General features: G+C 47.4%; 1 protein-coding gene and 2 long non-coding RNA genes across 3 annotated transcripts in view; 1 reads left to right on the top strand and 2 right to left on the bottom strand.

Moving 5' to 3' along the window:
• Positions 1 to 1,587: 1,587 nt before the first annotated feature.
• Positions 1,588 to 8,633, bottom strand: LOC132536827 (uncharacterized). Its single transcript, XR_009548365.1, has 3 exons — positions 8,265 to 8,633; positions 4,645 to 4,768; positions 1,588 to 1,800 (listed from the first exon to the last, which is right to left on the bottom strand). It is a non-coding gene; the product is annotated as an uncharacterized LOC132536827 (long non-coding RNA).
• Positions 7,127 to 18,090, top strand: LOC103126971 (cytochrome P450 2A13). Its single transcript, XM_007537902.3, has 9 exons — positions 7,127 to 7,310; positions 7,574 to 7,736; positions 9,371 to 9,520; positions 9,663 to 9,823; positions 14,517 to 14,693; positions 15,720 to 15,861; positions 16,262 to 16,449; positions 17,210 to 17,351; positions 17,859 to 18,090. Exons 1-9 carry the CDS (start codon positions 7,131 to 7,133, stop codon positions 18,038 to 18,040), a joined length of 1,485 nt encoding a protein of 494 aa, XP_007537964.2. The 5' UTR covers positions 7,127 to 7,130; the 3' UTR covers positions 18,041 to 18,090.
• LOC132536828 (uncharacterized) overlaps positions 9,384 to 18,931 on the bottom strand; it is a 39,186-nt gene continuing 29,638 nt past the window's right edge. Inside the window, exon 2 of the long non-coding RNA XR_009548366.1 lies at positions 9,384 to 9,842. This is a non-coding gene — a long non-coding RNA (uncharacterized LOC132536828). The remainder of the gene's footprint in view (positions 9,843 to 18,931) is intronic.

Below are 18,931 nucleotides of genomic sequence, written 5' to 3'. Positions count from 1 at the left end.
GTGCTTACAAAAAGAAAATTTAGGAAGGGGTGGGAAATAGCTCACCTGCCTAAATTAATTAGTGCTTTACAAAATTCTAAGATTACAGGGAGCATACATAAAAAGGCACGCAGCTCACAAGAGAGAAGAGGGGTGGGGTGACTTGTGGAAAGAGCAAGGGGGCTGGGCAGTGGTGCACCTGGTTAAGCATACACATCACAGTTCACAAAGTCCTGGGTGCAAGCCCCAGTCCCTACCTGGAGTGGGAAATGGGGGGGCTTCATGAGTGGTCTCTCTCCCTCTTTTTTCTTTCTTTCTTTCTTTTTTGTTTAGCAATTTATTTATATATTTATTGGATAGAGACAGAGAAATTGAGAAGGTAGAGGGAGAGACAGAGAGACATCTGCAGCATTGCTTCACCACCTGCGAAGCTTCCCCCACTGTAGGTGAGAAAGGGGGCTTGAACCCGAATCCTTGTGCCTTGCAACATGTGTACTCAACCAGGTCCACCACCACCAGGCCCCTCTCTCCCTTTCTAGCTCCCCCTCCCCTCTCAATTTCTGTCTCTACCCATAAATTAGTTAATTAATTAATTATTTAAAGAGAGGGAAGGTGTCAGGGATGAGGAAGAGCTAAGTCCTGTGCAGAGCTTCCTGTGCACCCAGACCCTCCCCACACACAAGCTGAGGCTGAGTCTGACCCAGTCTAACACCCACCCACCCCCACCCCACCCCCACCAAGAAGACACCTGCAGCAGCAGCTTCCTAGTCACAGCTGGGTGAGGTGAGAGAGGTCTAGCTGTGCTCAGGCTCCTCCTCCTCCTCCTCCTCCTCTTTCCCTTCTCCTTCTTTGTTCACTTCCCCCTACTCCTCCTCTCCCTCTTTACAGACTTTCAGAGCAGAGAAGGCTGTGTGCTCTCAGATCCTCGCACCAGCTCCTGTCCAGCTAAGCACATCTGCTTCTTATCTAGTGCTTAGCCCCGTGGACACCATGGCACTCACTCTCTGAGCCCTGCATACGGTGCTGTCAGCACCCCAGAGAGCACACAGAAGGAGGCCACCTGTCGAAGGTCATGTAGCAAAGAAAGGATAGGTCAGGACTCTGGTCTATGTCTTAGCTTGCTTTCAACCATGAGACTCATGCCTAGAAAAAGAAATCGAGGCCCAGGCTTCCCCATGGGCACCCTTATGAGGCCCATCCCCAGCCACAAGGACCCTGCCCTGAGTCAGCAGGTCAGGCTTGTGATGACACACACTGCCAGGCTCCATCCAAGACCAAGGTCATCAGCAGGCAAGTTCACTTGATCTCTCTGTCCTCAAGTCCCCTGGTTGTATCACAGAAGCTGGTACCATACTCCTCGATAAACAGTCCACCTGCCCCTCAATTTCTCCCTCCCTCAAAGAACACAGGGGAAGAGGAGGGGAGCAGGCTTGAGGCCAGGCCAGGTGTAGACTGCCCAGGGGGGTTAGGGATACTGGTACTGGTACCAGCCCAGCCTGCCGAGTTCTCCCAGACAGGTAGTTGCGAGGAGGGAGATCTGGACCAGCCATACCCCCATTTGGGGGCTGAGCAGGAGGAAGAGTGTCGAGGACTTGAGAAAAGAAAAGACACCAATTTGGGACTTCTGTTAAGGCAGTGACTTGATTTATTGAGGAAAAGGCCTTTCTTTGTGGGGGGGGGCAGGGATGGAAAGGTAGGGTGAGATGACGTTAGAGGCGGTGTGAGGTGGCGTCACTGTCGTGGGGCCTATACTCTTTACACATCATCAGTTGGAGGGCAGAGGTGAATTCAGGCATGGCTCACAGGAATTGCTGTGTCACTCTGAGGAAGTTAGTGGCCAGGCTTAGGGAGTGTCTGCTGGGACTAGATGAAGTGCAGGGCCAAACACCAGCCCACGCTAATCCTCCTGCCCTCCTCCTCCCCCATCCCAAACCAATAAACAACTGGCCTCCCAATGCTTTGTTCCCTGCCCTTTGTTCCCTCCACACAGGACTCAGAGCCCAGAGGCCTAGAGCACTCTGAGCAAGATGCCAGCCCTGGCCTACCAACACCTGCTCAAGATTAGAGAGAGGCAGGGCTGCCCAATGGAGGCGCATTTAGGGTCCTGCTCAGGCCCACACAAGGCCACTCTCAGGTGCCTCAGATGCTGGACCTGACCTCAGAGCCTGTAAGGTGCCACTCTCCTGCCTTCCTCAGCCCCCTGGCAGAGCCCTCTGACACAGGGAGGCTCCACCGTGTGCTGGCTCCTAGGGCTCTGCCAGCTGGTCATCACTCTTAGCCTGGCCTCAGTACAAGCTCAATACCAGCACAAGCCCCTGGTCCTGCCCCGTCACCCTGATGTCAACAACAGAGCCTTCTGGTGCCTTGTCTGTGCCCAGGCAGGTGCCCATCTCACACCTGCCCCACATCAGAGGCAGCAGGGAGACAGGATTGCCATGGATCCCTCTTGAGTCCATATGGGACTGCTCTCAGCACCCACCTATGCTACAGCTGATCTCCACGGGCACCAGGCTAGGCCAGGGCAGACAATGCAGGAAGAGAGGGAGAGGGTTCAAAACCCAGGGCCCACACTCACTGCCAGTGTGAGCTCAGGTGAGCATCTTTAGGGAACACTGGTTAAAAAAAAATCTGAACAGATTTTTAAAATAATTTATTTTATTTTTTAACTTTATTTGTTTTATTTGATATGACATAAATGAATTTCGAAGGAGGTGGGAGATAGGGAGGGAGACAAACAGGGAAACACCTGTAGCCCTGCTTCACTGCTTGTGAAGCTTTCCCCCTGCAAGTGGGGGTCAGGGGATTGAACCTAGGTACTTATGTACTGTGATGTGTTCACTTAACCAAGGGCACCACCACTTACCACCACCTGCCCCCCCCAAACCTTTATTTTTTACCAGAGCTTTGGTTTACGGTGATGCAGGGGATTGAACCTGGGATTTTAGAGCCTCAGGCATGAAAGTCTCTTTGCATCACCATTATACTATCTAACTCCCCATCCCATCCTTCGAACAGATTCTTCATTAAAGAAGATACACAGCTGCCCAACAGTCACATGAATACTCAAAGTCACTGCTGATCAGAGTAATACCAATCAAAACAATGAAATGCCACCTCACACCTATAAGAATGACATAAATGGAGGCAAAAGAGAGAGAGAGAGAGAGAGGAGAAATAACCAATGGGAGTGAGGATGTGGAGAAAAAGGAAAAAGACACAATGGTGGTGGGAAAGTGAATTGATGAGTCCCTATGGAAAACAGTCTGCAATGTCTCAAAATATGAACAGCAGACTTGCAGTGCAATTCTGCTCCTAGGTGTCTCTCTGAGCAACACATAAGCGCTTATTCAAAGAGGTAAGTACAAATACAGCGCCATGGGTAATAGCCAAGGTTTGGGACAATTCTAGAGCCTGAGAGCTAAGGAATGGATAAGAAAGATGTGGTATCGGGGCCAAGTAGTGGCACACCTGGTTGAGCACACGTGTTGCAATGAGCAAAGACACAGGTTTGAGCTTCTGGTCTCCACCTACAGGGGGGAAAGCTTTGCAAGTGGTGAAGCAGTGTTGCAGGTCTCTCTGTCTCTCTCCCTCTCTATCACCCCCTTCCCTCTCAACTTCTGGTTATCTCTATCCAATAAATAAATAAAGATAATATCAAAAAATAAAGAAATACATGGTACCTAAACATAAAGGAATACTATTCCAAGGTAAGAAGAAATGTGCTCTTGTCTTTTGCTATTAACATTAATGCAACTGGAAGGAGGGGATTTACACGAAGAGAAATAGGCCAGTAAGAGAAAGACAAATAGTGGAGAAATGAAACAGGGCAAAGGAATCAATAGGGTGAAATACCAATAAACCCTTCATCTGTCTCAGTAGATTTGAAGATATTAATGGGGAATAAGAAGGTAATAAAAAGGGGTGTGGGAGGGAGATAGTATAATGGTGATGCAAAAAGACTTTCATGCCTGAAGCTCCAAAGTGTTAGGTTCAGTCCCCAGCACCACTCTGGGGAGAAGGAAAAAAAAAAGCTAGGGCACAGTGCCCTATGGTGGAGAAAAAAAAAGTACTTTAATAATGGATGAGGTGTAATGGCACATATCAAGATTGGCAGAGGTCTGGAGCAGACAGCATAATAGTTATGCAAAGAGACTCTCATGCCTGAAGCTCAGAAGTCCCAGGTGCAGTCCCCAGCACCACCATAAACCAGAGCTGAACAGTGCTCAGCAGAGGAAAAAAGAACTCAGTATTTGGGGGAGATGTGAAACTGTACCCAGGAGACAATACTGTCTTGTAGCCCATCATTCCCTGTTTAGGTAGCTGGTATATGAAAACACCATACATAGTGGTGGTTAGTGTAGCCTCTGTCCCACCTCTCCTCCTCCTGCCAACTGAGCCCATGAGGGACTCCCCTTCTGTTGTGGAAGGGAGTCGAAGGTTCACTCAAATGTGACTCTAGACTTCCACCTCCTTCCCAGCCAGAGCCAGGCAGACCTAACACCAGCTCACTGTGACGTTCTGCTGAGGATTCGAGGCCTCCAGAGCCAAAGTATCCATAGCCTGAGCTCAGAACCTGGATGACTCTCCTCACAGTGCTCCTTTAGGAACCCCACATCCTCAGCTCAGGGCTCTTCCTTACCCCCCACCCTCAAACCCATCCCTTACCAGTTGCTGTGTCTCCGGATGTGTATTCCTGGAGGCCAGTTGCTCTGTGTCTCCGAGTATTCCCCGGGGGCCAGTTTCTGTTTTTGTTTGTTGATTGTGTGTCTCCTTTGTTTCACCCTTCATCCTGCAGGAACCCAGAATCATGGGACAAACATCTTCAACTCCATTAACTATGGAGTTAGACCATTTTAAATAATTTAAATCTAGAGCCCACAATTTAAGTTTAAGTGTTAAAAAAAAAGAAGGTAAACTAATGACTTTTTGTTTCAGCGAATGGCCTGAGAAACATTAATTTTAAAGTAAAAGTCTAAGTATTTAAGGTGACGATTCTTCATCTCCAAACTGAAATGCAAATTATCTATGTATTTTGCTGAAAAGGTTCCAGGACATTTTGGAAGGCCCCCAAAATGCCCTGTGAACTGTTTTCTGGAAATTGGTCCACAGAAATTTGGCATTTGTCTGACACTGTGGATGTTCTGAAAAACATTGTCACTAATGTGTGTTAACTCTCTAAGTAACTGGAGTTTGTTTAAAGTTTAAAGTAAAATTTAGTTAAACTGAATTTGGTTTGAAGATCTTGGCTTACAGGGATTGCTACAGTAGGTTAAATAAGATAATCTTTAAATTTATGTTCTTTAAAATTCAAACAGAGCCTCTTAAGTTAGGTATCCAACTTAAGAGGATGTGTCTTGATCTTGACTGTGTGACAAATGGCAAAAAGGTTATTGATACATAAAAGTTTTCAAATACCTTCTCAACTAAAGAGGTAGAATTGGCCTGGGTGAGTGAAAGAAAACACAATGGTTATGTTAATGATCTTCTTACCTGAGGCTTTTGCTCTTATTTTCCTCATTATATCTTTCTTCTTTAAAAAAAATTATCTGGGGGAGTCGGGCTGTAGCGCAGCGGGTTAAGCGCAGGTGGCACAAAGCACAAGGACCGGCATAAGGATCCTGGTTCGAACCCCGGCTCCCCACCTGCAGGGGAGTCGCTTCACAGGCAGTGAAGCAGGTCTGCAGGTGTCTATCTTACTCTCCTCCTCTCTGTCTTCCCCTCCTCTCTCCATTTCTCTCTGTCCTATCCAACAACGACAACAACAATAAAAAAACAACAAGGGCAACAAAAGGGAATAAATAAATAAAATTTTTTAAAAAATTTAAAAAAATTATCTGGTTTGTTTTAAGACACTGTCAGAGATTTATTCTTGATAAATTAAGTTGGTACATGGTGTTTCTGGTCTGATAAAAGATTTAATGATGCTTAGAGTGAATTTTCTGTTATTCCTTTTCCTCCTTGTACTAAGTTTTTAAAAGATTATAATCATACTTGAGAGTGTATAAATAAAACTGAAAAAAAGTTACAAAAAGGTTATAGAAGTAAAAAAAAGAAAACTAAAATAAAATTTAAAAAAGGCTCTGATAAGTGAAGTTTGGTATAAATAAGATGTGTAGATAAAAGTAAGTAAAGATGTGTGGGTAAGAGTAAGTAAACTTTTGTTAGCTGGGGGTTGGCCAGGGGAGAGGTCCCATGGCATGTGCTTGCTGTGCAGCAGAAAATTTCTTTAAGTGGGTTAAAAATGGATTTAAAAAAAAAAGCTGTTAGATTTAGCTCATACAGAAGGTCAGAACAGGGAGATGATTAAAAAACAATTGGTGGGGAGTTGGGTGGTAGTGCAGCAGGTTAAGTGCATGTGGCAAAAAGCTCAAGGACTGGCATAAGGATCCCGGTTTGAGTCCCCAGCTCTCCACCTGCAGGGGAGTCGCTTCACAGGCAGTGAAGCAGGTCTGCAGGTGTCTGTCTTTCTCTCCTCCTCTCTGTCTTCCCCTCCTCTCTCCATTTCTCTCTGTCCTATCCAACAACGACGACATCAATAACTACAACAATAAAAAAGGGCAACAAAAGGGAATAAATAAATAAATATTTTTTTAAAAATTGGTTATTTCAAGGTAACTTCCAAGGATATAGTTAGAGCTCAAAAAAAAAAAATACGTAGATAAAGAGAATACAAAAGAGGATGGAGATAAGTCTCGCCCGACTAATAAGTAAGAGAAAAGGATCCAGAGCCTTCTGCCCCGCCTGTTATCTAGCCTCAGCCCTGTAGCCATGATGAACAGCTGCCATTAGATGAAAAATTAGATTTAAAAGACGAGACAGCTGCCTATAATCATGACAGATTAGTAATGTTAAAATGTTGTGATGTGTAAAAAAGTTTTTTTCAGATAAGACTTATCTGAAAAGGCTCTTTGCTTTTACATGTGATTCTGGCCTCCACTCTGTGGGAATAGGATCTGAAATCTGGACATAACAGTCCTCTCCCTCGTTGGCTATGTCCCAAGGTAAGTGGGAAGTGTGCTTGGGGTTGCAGTCTGGAGATGAAATGGCTGGTTATATAATCAGATCAAAGTCCTGCCCACTCTCCCCAGCAGTATAAAGGCACAGCTCCCCAGCCCTCATCATCTGGCCATTGCTCCCTTGCCACCTCCACCATGCTGGCCTCGGGGCTGCTGCTCCTGGCTCTGCTGGCCTGTCTGATGCTCATGGTGCTGATGTCTGTCTGGCGGCAGAGGAAGCTGCTGGGGAAGATGCCCCCTGGGCCCACACCGCTGCCCTTCATCGGAAACTACCTCCAGCTGGACACGGAGCACATGTACAACTCCCTCATGAAGGTACGGCTGGCCCTGGATGCCGGGGGCTGGGAGGGATGGGGACCCCTGTGTAGCTGTGACCTTAAGGCAGAGGGTCAGCAAGAGGGGAGCCTGAGGAAAGGGGGTTCTGTGGGGCAGGGCAGGGTCCCAAGTAGAGAAGGCCAGATCTGGGGGCGCCCTACCCCTGTCTATCAGATCCTGGGAAAAGCCCCCCAGGTCCTGTTGCTGGGGCCATACAGGCACAGGGCCCTGCCCTCTGACCCCCTTTTCCCCCTGCCCCTCAGCTCAGGGAGCGCTATGGGTCAGTGTTCACCGTGCACATGGGGCACCGGCGCATCGTGGTGTTGTGTGGATATAACGCGGTGAAAGAGGCGCTGGTGGACCAGGCAGAGGAGTTCAGCGGGCGCGGGGAGAACGCCATCATCGACTGGCTTTTCAAAGGCTACGGTGAGGGCAGGTGCCACTGAGGCCTCAGTTTCCCCAGAGGACTTTGCTGGCCCCATGCCCTGGAGCTTGTGGCCCAGGCTTCCCGGCCTAGCTGGCTATGGCCTCTTCAGGGACTCCTCTGACTTGCCTCTGAGTGTCTATACTTATCCACACCTCTCCCTCTTTCACTCTCCACGTCTCTCCCTTCTCTGAGTCTCTCAGGAGCACCTGGGCTTCTGCTATGAACTCTACCCACTATCTCTGTGTCTTTTTCCATCTCAGCTTCTGTGCTTCCACCTCTCTCTCCTTCTCTCTCTCTCTCCTTCCTGCCTTAGAATCTCACACTTTCTGCTTCAACCCACCCATCCCCATCTGCTGGTGAGTCTCTCCTCTCCCTGGACGGACAACTTCTGTCTCTCCCTATTTTTCTTTTGTCTGTGTGGCTCCATTTTTTTTCTACCTCCCAGTTCTCCACATATTTCATTTCCCCTCCCTCACTCCTCTGCCTCTTTCTCCTTATATGTGTCTCTGCTTCTCTGGGCATCTTACCTTCTGATTCTTGTATGCCAACTTGGTCTAGGGATCAGAAAAATAGCTCACTTGAGGTGCTGGGCAGTGGTGTACTCAGTTGAACACACGTTACCATGCCCAAGGACCCAGATTCAAGCTTCAGCTCTCCACCTGCAGGCGAGAAGCTTCATGAGCAGTGAAGATGTGCTACAGGTCTCTATCTCTATCTCTGTCTCCACCTCCCCCTCTCAGTTTTTCTGTATGTATCTAATAAGTAAAATCAAATCAAATCAAATAACTCACCTGGGTAGTGCTCTGCTTTGCTATGTGTGCAGCCCAGATTCAAGCCCAGGCTTCCCCCACATTTAAGAAAGCTTTCATGCTGTGCCTTATTTCTCTCTCTCTCTCTCTATCTCTCTGCCTAATATAAAATAAAATAAAATAACCTGCAGTAGGGAGAAGCTTCACAAGTGATGAAGCAGTGCTACAGGTATCTCTCTCTCTCTCTCTTTTTGCCTCCAGGGTTATCGCTGGGGCTTAGTGCCAGCACTACAAATCCACTGCTCCTGGCAGCTATTTTCCCCCATTTTATTGGATAGAACAGAGAGAAATTAAGAGAGGAGGGGGAGATGGGGAAGAAAAAGAGAGACACCTGCAGATCTGCTTCACCACTTGTCAAATGACCCACCCCCTGCAGGTGGGGAACCAGGGGCTCAAACCTGGATCCTTGTACTTAGCACTATGTGCACTTAACTAGATGAGCCACTACCCAGCCCCCTCTCTCTGTCACTTTCCCTCTCTATCTCCCCTTTCCCTGTTTTCTTTCTCTATTCCCCCCCAAAATAACTATACATAAAATAAAACAACTCAGTATCTATCCCAGCTTCTGTTTCTCTGATCCTCAGTGCTCCCCTTCTGCATCCACCTTTCTCCCCTTCCCTCTCTCCTCCCTGTCCACCTGAGCCCCTACCCTCTTTCCCTATGCCAAGCCCCCTCCCCTCCTCCTCTTTCCCTCCCTGCACCCCTACCTGGGTTCTCATTCTGTGCGCACCTCCCCGCCCCCACCCTGGGGACCCCTGGGAGCCGACCTGCAGCGGCCCCATCCCCATATCCCAACCCTCTCTTGCCATCCCTCCCTCCCCCAGGCGTGGCCTTCAGCAACGGCGAGCGTGCCAAGCAGCTGAGGCGCTTCTCCATCACCACCCTGCGGGACTTCGGCGTCGGCAAGCGCGGCATCGAGGAGCGCATCCAGGAGGAGGCGGGCTTCCTCATCGAGTCCTTCAGGGCCACGAAGGGTGAGCCGGGCAGCTGGGATACAGGAGACAGGAGCAAGGAGAGAGAGCAGCCCTCCCCACACCCACCATGCTCCTGCTCTGGGCTCAGCGTTGCAGACGGTCCAGGTGACTCTTCTCAACACCCCCATCCCTGGTCCCCCAGGCGCCTTCATCGACCCCACCTTTTTCCTGAGCCGGACCGTGTCCAACGTCATCAGCTCCATCGTCTTCGGCGACCGCTTTGACTATGAGGACGAGGAGTTCCTGTCGCTGCTGCGGATGATGCTGGGGAGCTTCCAGTTCACAGCCACATCCACTGGGCAGGTAAGTCCATCCAGCCTGGCTGCCCCAGAGACACCCCCAGAGACAGAGGGGGCAGATTTGCCCCCAAATTCCCATCCTCCTCCACTCACTCAGGGACCACCCTCCAAGCCAGATCGCTGCACTCTTGGACAACCAAACACTCGCACCTGAACCCAGATACCCAGTTTCCAAGGACTCCTGGCTACCGATCCCCCCAAAACCCAAAACTAGGCTGTAGGGGATAACTCAGCTCAGCACTCTTTCGTGGAACTGTGATCCCCAGCATCACACACTTTTAATATCCAACAGGAGGACTAGGAGGGATAGTATGATGGTGATGCAAAAAGGCTCTCATGTCTAAGACTCTTAAGGCCCAGGTTCAATCCTTAGCATCAGCACAAGCCAGACCTGAGCAGTGCCCCTATGTCTCTATCTCTGTCTTTCCCGCTGTATGTCTCTCGTTAAAATTTAAAAGGGGTCAGGCGGTGACACCCCTGGTTAAATGTTCACATTGCAGTGTGCAAGGACCCAGGCTCAACCCTCCCCCAACCAGTATGGGGGAAAGCTTCAAGTGTGGGGAAGCAGAGCTACAGGTACCTGTCTCTTCCACTCTATCTCTCTCCCCGCCTCCCAGTTTCTCTGTCTCTATCCAATAGTAACTAAATATTTAAATAATAATATTTAAAATAAAATATTTTTAAATGTTTTCAACAAGTATACCCAACAGATGCACTAGGTTAAAAGACTCCATATTTCCAGCTGATTTTCTTTTTCCTTAATATTTATTTCCTTTTTGTTGCCCTTGTTGTTTTTATTCTTATTGTAATTACTATTGTTGTTATTATTGATGTCGTCATTGTTGGATAGGACAGAGAGAAATGGAGAGAAGAGGGGAAGACAGAGAGGAGGAGAGAATGACACCTGCAGACCTGTTTCACCGCCTGTGAAGCAACTCCCCCCTGTAGATGGAGAGCTGGGGGCTCAAACTGGGATCCTCACGCTGGTCCTTGCTCTTTGCACCATGTGTGCTTAACCCGTTGTGCTACTGCCCACACTCCCCCATCTGACTTTCTTTTTTATTTTATTTATTTCCTTTTATTGCCATTGTTGTTTTATTATTGTAGTTATTATTGTTGTCGTCGTTGCTGGATAGGACAGAGAGAAATGGGGAGAGAAGGAGAGAAAGGTAGACACCTGCAGACATGCTTCACCGCATGTGAAGCGACTCCCCTGCAGGTGGGGAGCCGCTGGGGCAGGGGGGTGTTGAACCGGGATCCTCACGCTGGTCCTTGCACTTTGCACCACCTGTGCTTAACCTGCTGCGCTACTGCCAACTCCAATTTTCTTTCTATGTTATGTAATTTGTTTTCAAGGCTCAGAAGAGTGTAGAGGTTGTAAAAGTACAATCGAACACCTCTTCTAAATGTGTAACTGAGCCACACCTACCATTTCAATATCTCCTCACCAAAGTCCATGAACTCCCTCAACACTTCCCCCCTCCCCCACACACACACAAACTTCCCTACCTACCTATTCCCTTGAGTAACCTCAGTTCTGCTGTTCCGGTCCAAAAACTTGTCCCTGTTAGATTTTGCTTGTTTTCCTTGCTGGCGGTGGGGGTGGCGTGGGGAGGGACTAGAGCCCTGCTATTGTGGTGCTGGAGATTGAACCTAGGACATCAGATCCTCAGGCTTGAAGGACATGTTGCATATTCACTATGCTCTCTCTCCAGCTTATTTTGTTCCTTTATATGCCCTCCATAGATGAGATTATTCTATATTTCAATTTTATGTAAGTTCCTTTAGTATTTGTATAGGACTGGTTTGGTGGCAATACACTTCTTTACTGTTTGTCTGCAGAGCTCTTGATCCCTCCTTCAAACCTAACTGGTAACCTAACTAGATAGAGTATTCTTGAGTGGAAATTTCTTCCATTCAAATTTTTTAACACACCTTGCTAATTCCTTCTAGTCTTAAGTATTTCTGTTGAGAAATCTGCTGATACTCTTATTGGGTACCTTTATAAGTGAATCTTTGCTTTTTATTTGGTCCTTTTAAATGTTTTTGTTGTTCTTTATCAGTGATTTTGCCAATTTAACTATCATGTGTCTTGGTGAGCATTGTTTGTTTAGCATTCTTAGAGCTTCCTGGCTCTAAGACTCTATCTTTTTCTTCAGTTTGGGAATTTTTTTTCTTTTTTTTTTGTTTGTTTGTTTGGTTGTTTAGTTTATTTGTTTGGTTGGTTTTTGCTGTTGTTTTTTTTAACAATTTAAAAATGTTATTTATTAATATAGAGAGAGAGGGGAGAAAGAGAGAACCAAATCATCACTCAATCTGGCACATGTGATGCCAGGGATTAAACTCAGAACCCCATATTTGAGAGCCCAACTTATTTTTTTTTGCCTCCAAGGTTATTGCTGGGGCTCCGTGCCTGCACCATGAATCCACTGCTCCTGGAGGCCATTTTCCCCCCTTTTGTTGCCCTTGTTGTTGTAGCCTTGTTGTGGTTTTTATTGTTGTTGTTGATGTCGTTCGTTGTTGGATAGGTCGGAGAGAAATGGAGAGAGGAGGGGAAGACAGGAGGAGAGAAAGATAGACACCTGCAGACCTGCTTCACCGCCTGTGAAGCGACTCCCCTACAGGTGGGGAGCCGGGGGCTCAAACCCACTGTGCTACCGCCCAACCCCTGAGAGCCTAACATTTTATCCATTATACCACCTCATGGACCTCACAGACTTTTTTTTAAAAAACTTGTTATTAATAGTTTGTTATATGACTCTAAGATAACCTTATAACCAACACCAATGTTCAGTATCTCCACCCTCCCACCTCCCACCATAGTTCTCACAAACCTTACAGTCTGCTAGCATCTGTTTTGTTTGGACTTTTATTTTTTTTGCAAGTTCATGTAAATCATATCTCTGAATTCCCTACATGAGTGAAACCATCTTGTAGTTGTCTTTTATTCGTACAAACATTTTTAGACACACGTTTTAGCAGTTCCCTAGAACACATCTTTCGAATTGGTATTGTGAGGTCAGAAATTGTCAACTAATATTGTTCAAATAAGTATTTTGTTTTGTTTTCTCTCTTTTCTCCTTCTGGGATCTCCATAATGCTAAATTTACTCCTTTTGAAATGTTCCAATAACTCTTATCAATTTTATTCATTTACTATAGTTCATTACTTTTTATGATGGGGTGTGTGTGTGTGTGTGTGTGTGTGCTTGCATTATGTTTTCCTGTATCCTATCCTCCACCTCACCACTTCAGTTCTTGGATTCTATCTTTCTGCTAGTGGAATGAAAAAAATATATATATATACATATATATATATATATATATTCCCCTACTATATTCTTTATCTTGCTTGTTTGTGTTAAAGCTTCTCTCATACTTTCTCTGACTTTACTGAAATTTTCTTCTATTGAATTTCTCATTTTAGTGTGCATACTTAAAGACTATGCTTTTGATGTCCTCCTTAGGAAATTTAAATATTTCTGTTGAATTTGGGACTTTCTCCCTGTTACTGTCTTGGTCCAACAGAGTGGGTAATTTCCTGTGTCTTCTCATTGGTCTTTATGCCCTGGGAGGAACTAGATATGAATATCTGTGTTGAACCTGGATATTAACTGAGAAGAGGTTTGGGTATCTGAGTATTCAATAGTCATTACGTTACAGTGGTCTGATATGCAGCAGGGGCCTCAGTCTAGAGTGTGAGAACAGGGCACATGCTGGGGCTCTGGATCTGGCAAGGAACATATTCTGATAGACTTTTAGCAGGGAATTTGCCCTCAAGGACTGTTATATGGAAACCAAATTCCAATATGGACTCATCTCTCTGAATCTGGCAAACTTCTGTGTGTGGTTGAGGAGAACTGTCACTGAAGCTCACCCTCTCCCTCCTTAAGGATTTTACATTCCCATCTTGCATGGTTACAGAGTAGAACTCAGATGCCAGGATTTCAGCACAGCCTCTTGTTGCTCACCAGGTTAGAGTCCCGTCTTATAGACTTCTTCTGCTTTCAGTTTGTTATCACATGGGAGGCCCCTTTTTTTTTGGTGGGTTTTTTTTCTGTATCTTATAACCTGGATGTTGAACTGTTTGTCTCTTTCTGTAGAAAGTCTGTTTATGCAAATGTTTTTCCATGAACTACTGTTTTTGCTATGGGTGCCAAAAGGAGAGCTAAATAGGCTCACCTATGGAGGTGGCACCTAGGTACCTTTTTTTGGATATATGAATACTGATGTTATCTCCCCCACTGGAATACCTGAATACCAACCTCACTTTAATCACACCTATGCAGAGCCCCCAATTCAGATTCCCCCAATCTCTAGACAACTGTCTCTAACTGAGCCTTCTTGAATGCCTAAATCTGAGTATTCACTCCTCCATACCAGTCCCATTTGAGTTGCTACCCACCTGGGCACATGTCACCCTATCCAACCTCACATGAATACATGAAGTGTGTTTCAGTGCAGCCTCAGCTGAAACGTGAATATGCGTTCTATCCAATCACCTACGTTCTTGGACAGGAACTCTCACACTTCACTCAAGGAAAAATTTAAGATATCTATTCCCATCCAAGCCTACCTAAATACCTACACACCAGGACAGGTGCCTTAAACCAGCATCTTCCTTGCCCTGGGAAAGTCCCACTATAACCTGCTAACTGATAGCCCTCTTCTCCCTCCCCCATCTTCTTCCACCTGCAGCTCTTTGAAATGTTCTACTCAGTGATGAAACACCTGCCAGGGCCACAACAACAGGCCTTTAAAGAGCTGAAGGGGCTGGAGGACTTTATATCCAAGAAGGTGGAACAGAACAAATACACATTGGATCCCAACTCTCCACGGGACTTCATCGACTCCTTCCTCATCCGCATGCAGGAGGTACAATGCAGCTGGGGGGGTGGTGGAATCCACCAAGTGTGTGGTGTGGTGTGTGTGTGTGTATAGATGGCACAAACTGGGATAAGGGGGACAAAAGAGACCCACTCAAGCTACCTCCCCATCATGGTAATCTTCACAATCCCACTTATAGACCATTACTGTTCTTACCAATGAGGCCTCACCCACAGGCAAGACTGGGTCAGGAGAAACAGGGGAGTTTTAACACCAAAAACTGCTCACTATGACCGGGCACCTGGCACTGCTCTAAGTGTCTACAGCACTCATAGACTTAGAACTCAGGACAGCTTGTCCAATAAGGCCTGAGTTTTACAAATGAGGAAACCGGGGCCCAGAGAGTGTAAGTGGCCTTCTGAAAGCACAGAATGAAGAAGTTGTGGGCCCTGACTCAAAACCCCAGACTCGACTCCAAGACTGATACTTCTACCCATCTCATGTTCTCCTTCAGTCCCTCTTTTTGCCTGTGTGGTCAGGTGACCTGGCTTCCTTCTGTCACACTTCGCCACACTGACTTCCTTTTGTCACACCCATCTAGATGCCAGTTTTCCTCTGAGATGAAAAGAGATAATGACTAAGAAGTTCAAGGTGAAAGGACCAAGGCAGTGATTCCTCCAGAGGAAGCTTCAGGACTTTTCAGTGGAATAGAACTGTCTTGCTTAAAATGCTGTTTCTGTGTCTCAAAAAATCTCTCTCTTCTACTCTCCCAGGCTACTTCGCTTCTGCCTACTCTGTCTCTTATTCACTACCTCTGTCTAGTCCTCTCTTTTGAAATATCCCTGCCATTCAGAGTGGCAACTAAGCTGCAAGAGAAGGAACTGGGAAGAGTGTGTGCGGAGAGCATTTGAGGCAGAGCCAGCAGCCTGTAAAGAGGCCAGGAGACCAAAGAGAGCCTCGCGTAACTAGAGTCCTTCCCCACCTGTGGTCTGGATCCAAAAGATAAGGGTCCCAGGGAGAACCCCAAAGGACCTCAAGGGCAGTGGGTTCAGCCTGATACATCTCTGCCTGCAGGAGAAGAAGAACCCCAACACAGAGTTCTACATGAAGAACCTGGTGCTGACCACGCTGAACCTCTTCTTTGCGGGCACAGAAACAGTCAGCACGACTATGCGCTATGGCTTCCTGCTGCTCATGAAGCACCCAGATGTGGAGGGTAAGGCCGGAGGGGACAGGAAGGGGGCGCCCCACAGACCCTCAAGGACCTTCTGACCCTACTGCAGTGTCCCCATTGCTCCCAGATCCCTAGACCCTCAGTCACCCACAGTGGGTGATACACAGTTCAGTTCTGTTTGCTGTTAAGTAGGAACAACATCTGAAATGATGGAAAATAGTTCCCGGGCTGAGCCCGGAGTGTGCCCAGTGATGCTCTTTCAGACTCGGTCTCCAAAAGCTCTCTCCTTGCATGAGGAGGACTTTGAGCCAGCAGCATCTGTTTTAAATAGCTGCTGCCCTTATTACGAGTGTCTGTCATGCAGACCGTGTCCAATTGTGCCTATCCAATTGTCCCAGCCCAGAGAGTGTTAGCTACCTAAACACATCCCTTCCTCCTCCAGCCAAGATCCACAAGGAGATTGACCAGGTGATTGGCAAGAACCGTCAACCCAAGTTCGAGGACCGGGCCAAGATGCCCTACACAGAGGCGGTGATCCATGAGATCCAAAGATTTGGAGACATTATCCCCATGGGCCTGTCCCGCAGAGTCATCAAGGACACTAAGTTTCGAGAATTCATCCTGCCCAAGGTGCTGCTCCACCCCAATTAGAAGAATCTGCCACTTAGGACCCCATCACTTCTTCTAGATGCTTCTCACCCCCTGCCCCCATCTCTCAATCAAGAATTTCTCCCAAACAAGACACCCCCTCTATCTTCTCCACTCAGTGATTCCTGAATCCTGTCTCTCTCCTCACTTTCTACATCAGGGAATATAAACTCCATTCCCCCCACCTCAAAGTTCCAGTCTCTCGGAACAGACAGACACCCCCCCCCCAGCCTCCTCCTAGAGAGGCATGAACTGCAGGCCTGTCTCAGGAAACACAAAGCCTGTGTTACTTGTACCCCCTTTTCAGGGGATCTGAATCCCATATCCCCCAAACATTCTGCCTTAGAAGACCCAGTCCCCAAGTGCCCTGAATTTCCTGCCTCAAAAAATTAATCTCAGGTCCCCAAAGCTCCTCACTTAGTGGCCCCTAACACCCCTACCTCCCATTTCTCCTCCCCACCCGGCATCCAAATACCCCTCCAGCCACCCCACCCATCTGATCCAATGTCCCTCTCAGTTGGGGAGATAGCATAGTGGTGGTTATGCAAAGAGACTTTCATGCCCAAAGCTCCAAAGTCCCAGGTTCAGTCCCCAGCAACCACCATCAGCCAAAGTTGAACAGTGCTCTCTCTCTCTCTCTCTCTATATATATATATATATATATATATATGTATATATACACATATATATATATATATCTTTTCCAATAAATAAAGCCAATGCCCCCCCCTCTCCTTCCCAGGGTACAGAAGTGTTCCCTATGCTGGGTTCCGTGCTGAGAGACCCCAAGTTCTTCTCCAAGCCCCTAGAATTCAACCCCCAGCACTTCCTGGATGAGAATGGGCAGTTTAAGAAGAATGATGCTTTCGTGCCCTTCTCCATTGGTAAGAGACCAGCCTCTGATGCCCAGCCACCTCTCACCTCGTGGGGGGCTCCTTACTCCCAGCTCCTCTCCCCAGCCTGCAGCCTAGAAACGTTCCTCAGGGTCCACCCTGTAGCCGGCCAGTTACAAACCCCTCCCCCCCAAAGTGCATATCCCCAGTCATAGGACAAAGTCTCTATCTTTCAAGACGGGGTAAATCAGTGCCCAGACTGAGTCCAGGTTCAGTTAAATTCTTCAGATTCTGGAAAGGAAAGAACAGCCCAGCCACTACATTTGAATGTGGGAGTGACAGTGGAGGGAGTCTAAAGTCCCCGTTGCTACACCCTGGTGTGGCTCACCCTACCTCATGTATGAGGGAAACTGAGGCTGACAACTAAGGAGACATCTTTGAAAGAGCCCAGCTCTTTGTCCTGGGCAATTGCAGCTCTCGGTGCGTAATGGGAAAAGCTGCCTCCAGAGCTGGTCTCACCTTGGCCTCACCAACCGCACCTCACCCCCATCTCTTTAGGGAAGCGATACTGCTTCGGAGAAGGCCTGGCTAGGATGGAGCTCTTCCTCTTCCTCACCACCATCATGCAGAACTTCCGTTTCAAGTCCCCCCAGTCGCCCCAGGACATCGATGTATCCCCCAAACACGTGGGCTTTGCTACCATCCCACCGACCTACACCATGAGCTTGCAGCCCCGCTGAACCAGAGCTGTGCCAGGGCGGGGCGGAGGGGCGGGGCCATGGTGGCGGGGCTTGCGAGAGGGCGGGGCTAAGGCAAATTGTAGGCTTGGGGGAATGGAGCAAGGTGTATAGGAAAAGAAGGCATTGTCTGCTCGCCTTGCTAGATAGAGATAGATGCTTCAGCATTGGCGCAAGTGGAAGGGAGACTTGCCACTACGCTATGAAGAAGAATAACAATTGATATTAGTTGCCGAGCAAGTACTCTGTGTCTGCGCTCTGCTAAAAGCACTACACGCACACTTTATTCTGTTTCCTTTTTCTACTTATCCATTCTCTTCTTCTGCATTTCACTAGGCATGAATGTAACTGCCTTTTTCCTTTGTTTTCTCTTCCTTCTTTTTCTTTTTCTAAAACCAGAGCACTGTTCTCTATTCAGCTCTGACTGATGATGGTGCTGGGGATTGAGCCTGGGACTTTGGGATCTCAGGCATAAAAGACTGTTGCATAACCACTATGCATCTCCCCAGGCTTCTCACTCACTCATTTTAGCACCCTCAACACTATCTGACAGGGAACAGTGTCCACTACCATTTCACAGGTGACACTAACTGGGGCTCTGAAAATTGAAGTGTGTGTTCTGAAGTTGCACCGAACTGAAATAAGTGCTGAATGTGTGCACCAGCTGAGTGCAGAATGTACTCATTTTGCTGTGAGTCTCTGAAGCTGAGACTCTCTGTGGTGGATCCCTTAGGATCTGCTGTAAGTTCCAGCTAGGAGAATGATAATCACCTGAGAGTTGTTTTATTCCCCAACACTGTGTTTGTTCTCTTAGAAGTGGCATCCTTGTGCGGGACACAATCTGAACATCCACACACATCAACCATCCTCACAGCTTTGTGTTCCTTAAACTAA

The sequence above is a fragment of the Erinaceus europaeus genome, chromosome 2 (genome assembly GCF_950295315.1).
Source record: "Erinaceus europaeus chromosome 2, mEriEur2.1, whole genome shotgun sequence".
Classification (NCBI taxonomy): Eukaryota; Metazoa; Chordata; class Mammalia; order Eulipotyphla; family Erinaceidae; genus Erinaceus; species Erinaceus europaeus.
Note: the sequence above shows the minus strand (reverse complement) of the source record. Positions and strands in the feature narration are given on the sequence as shown.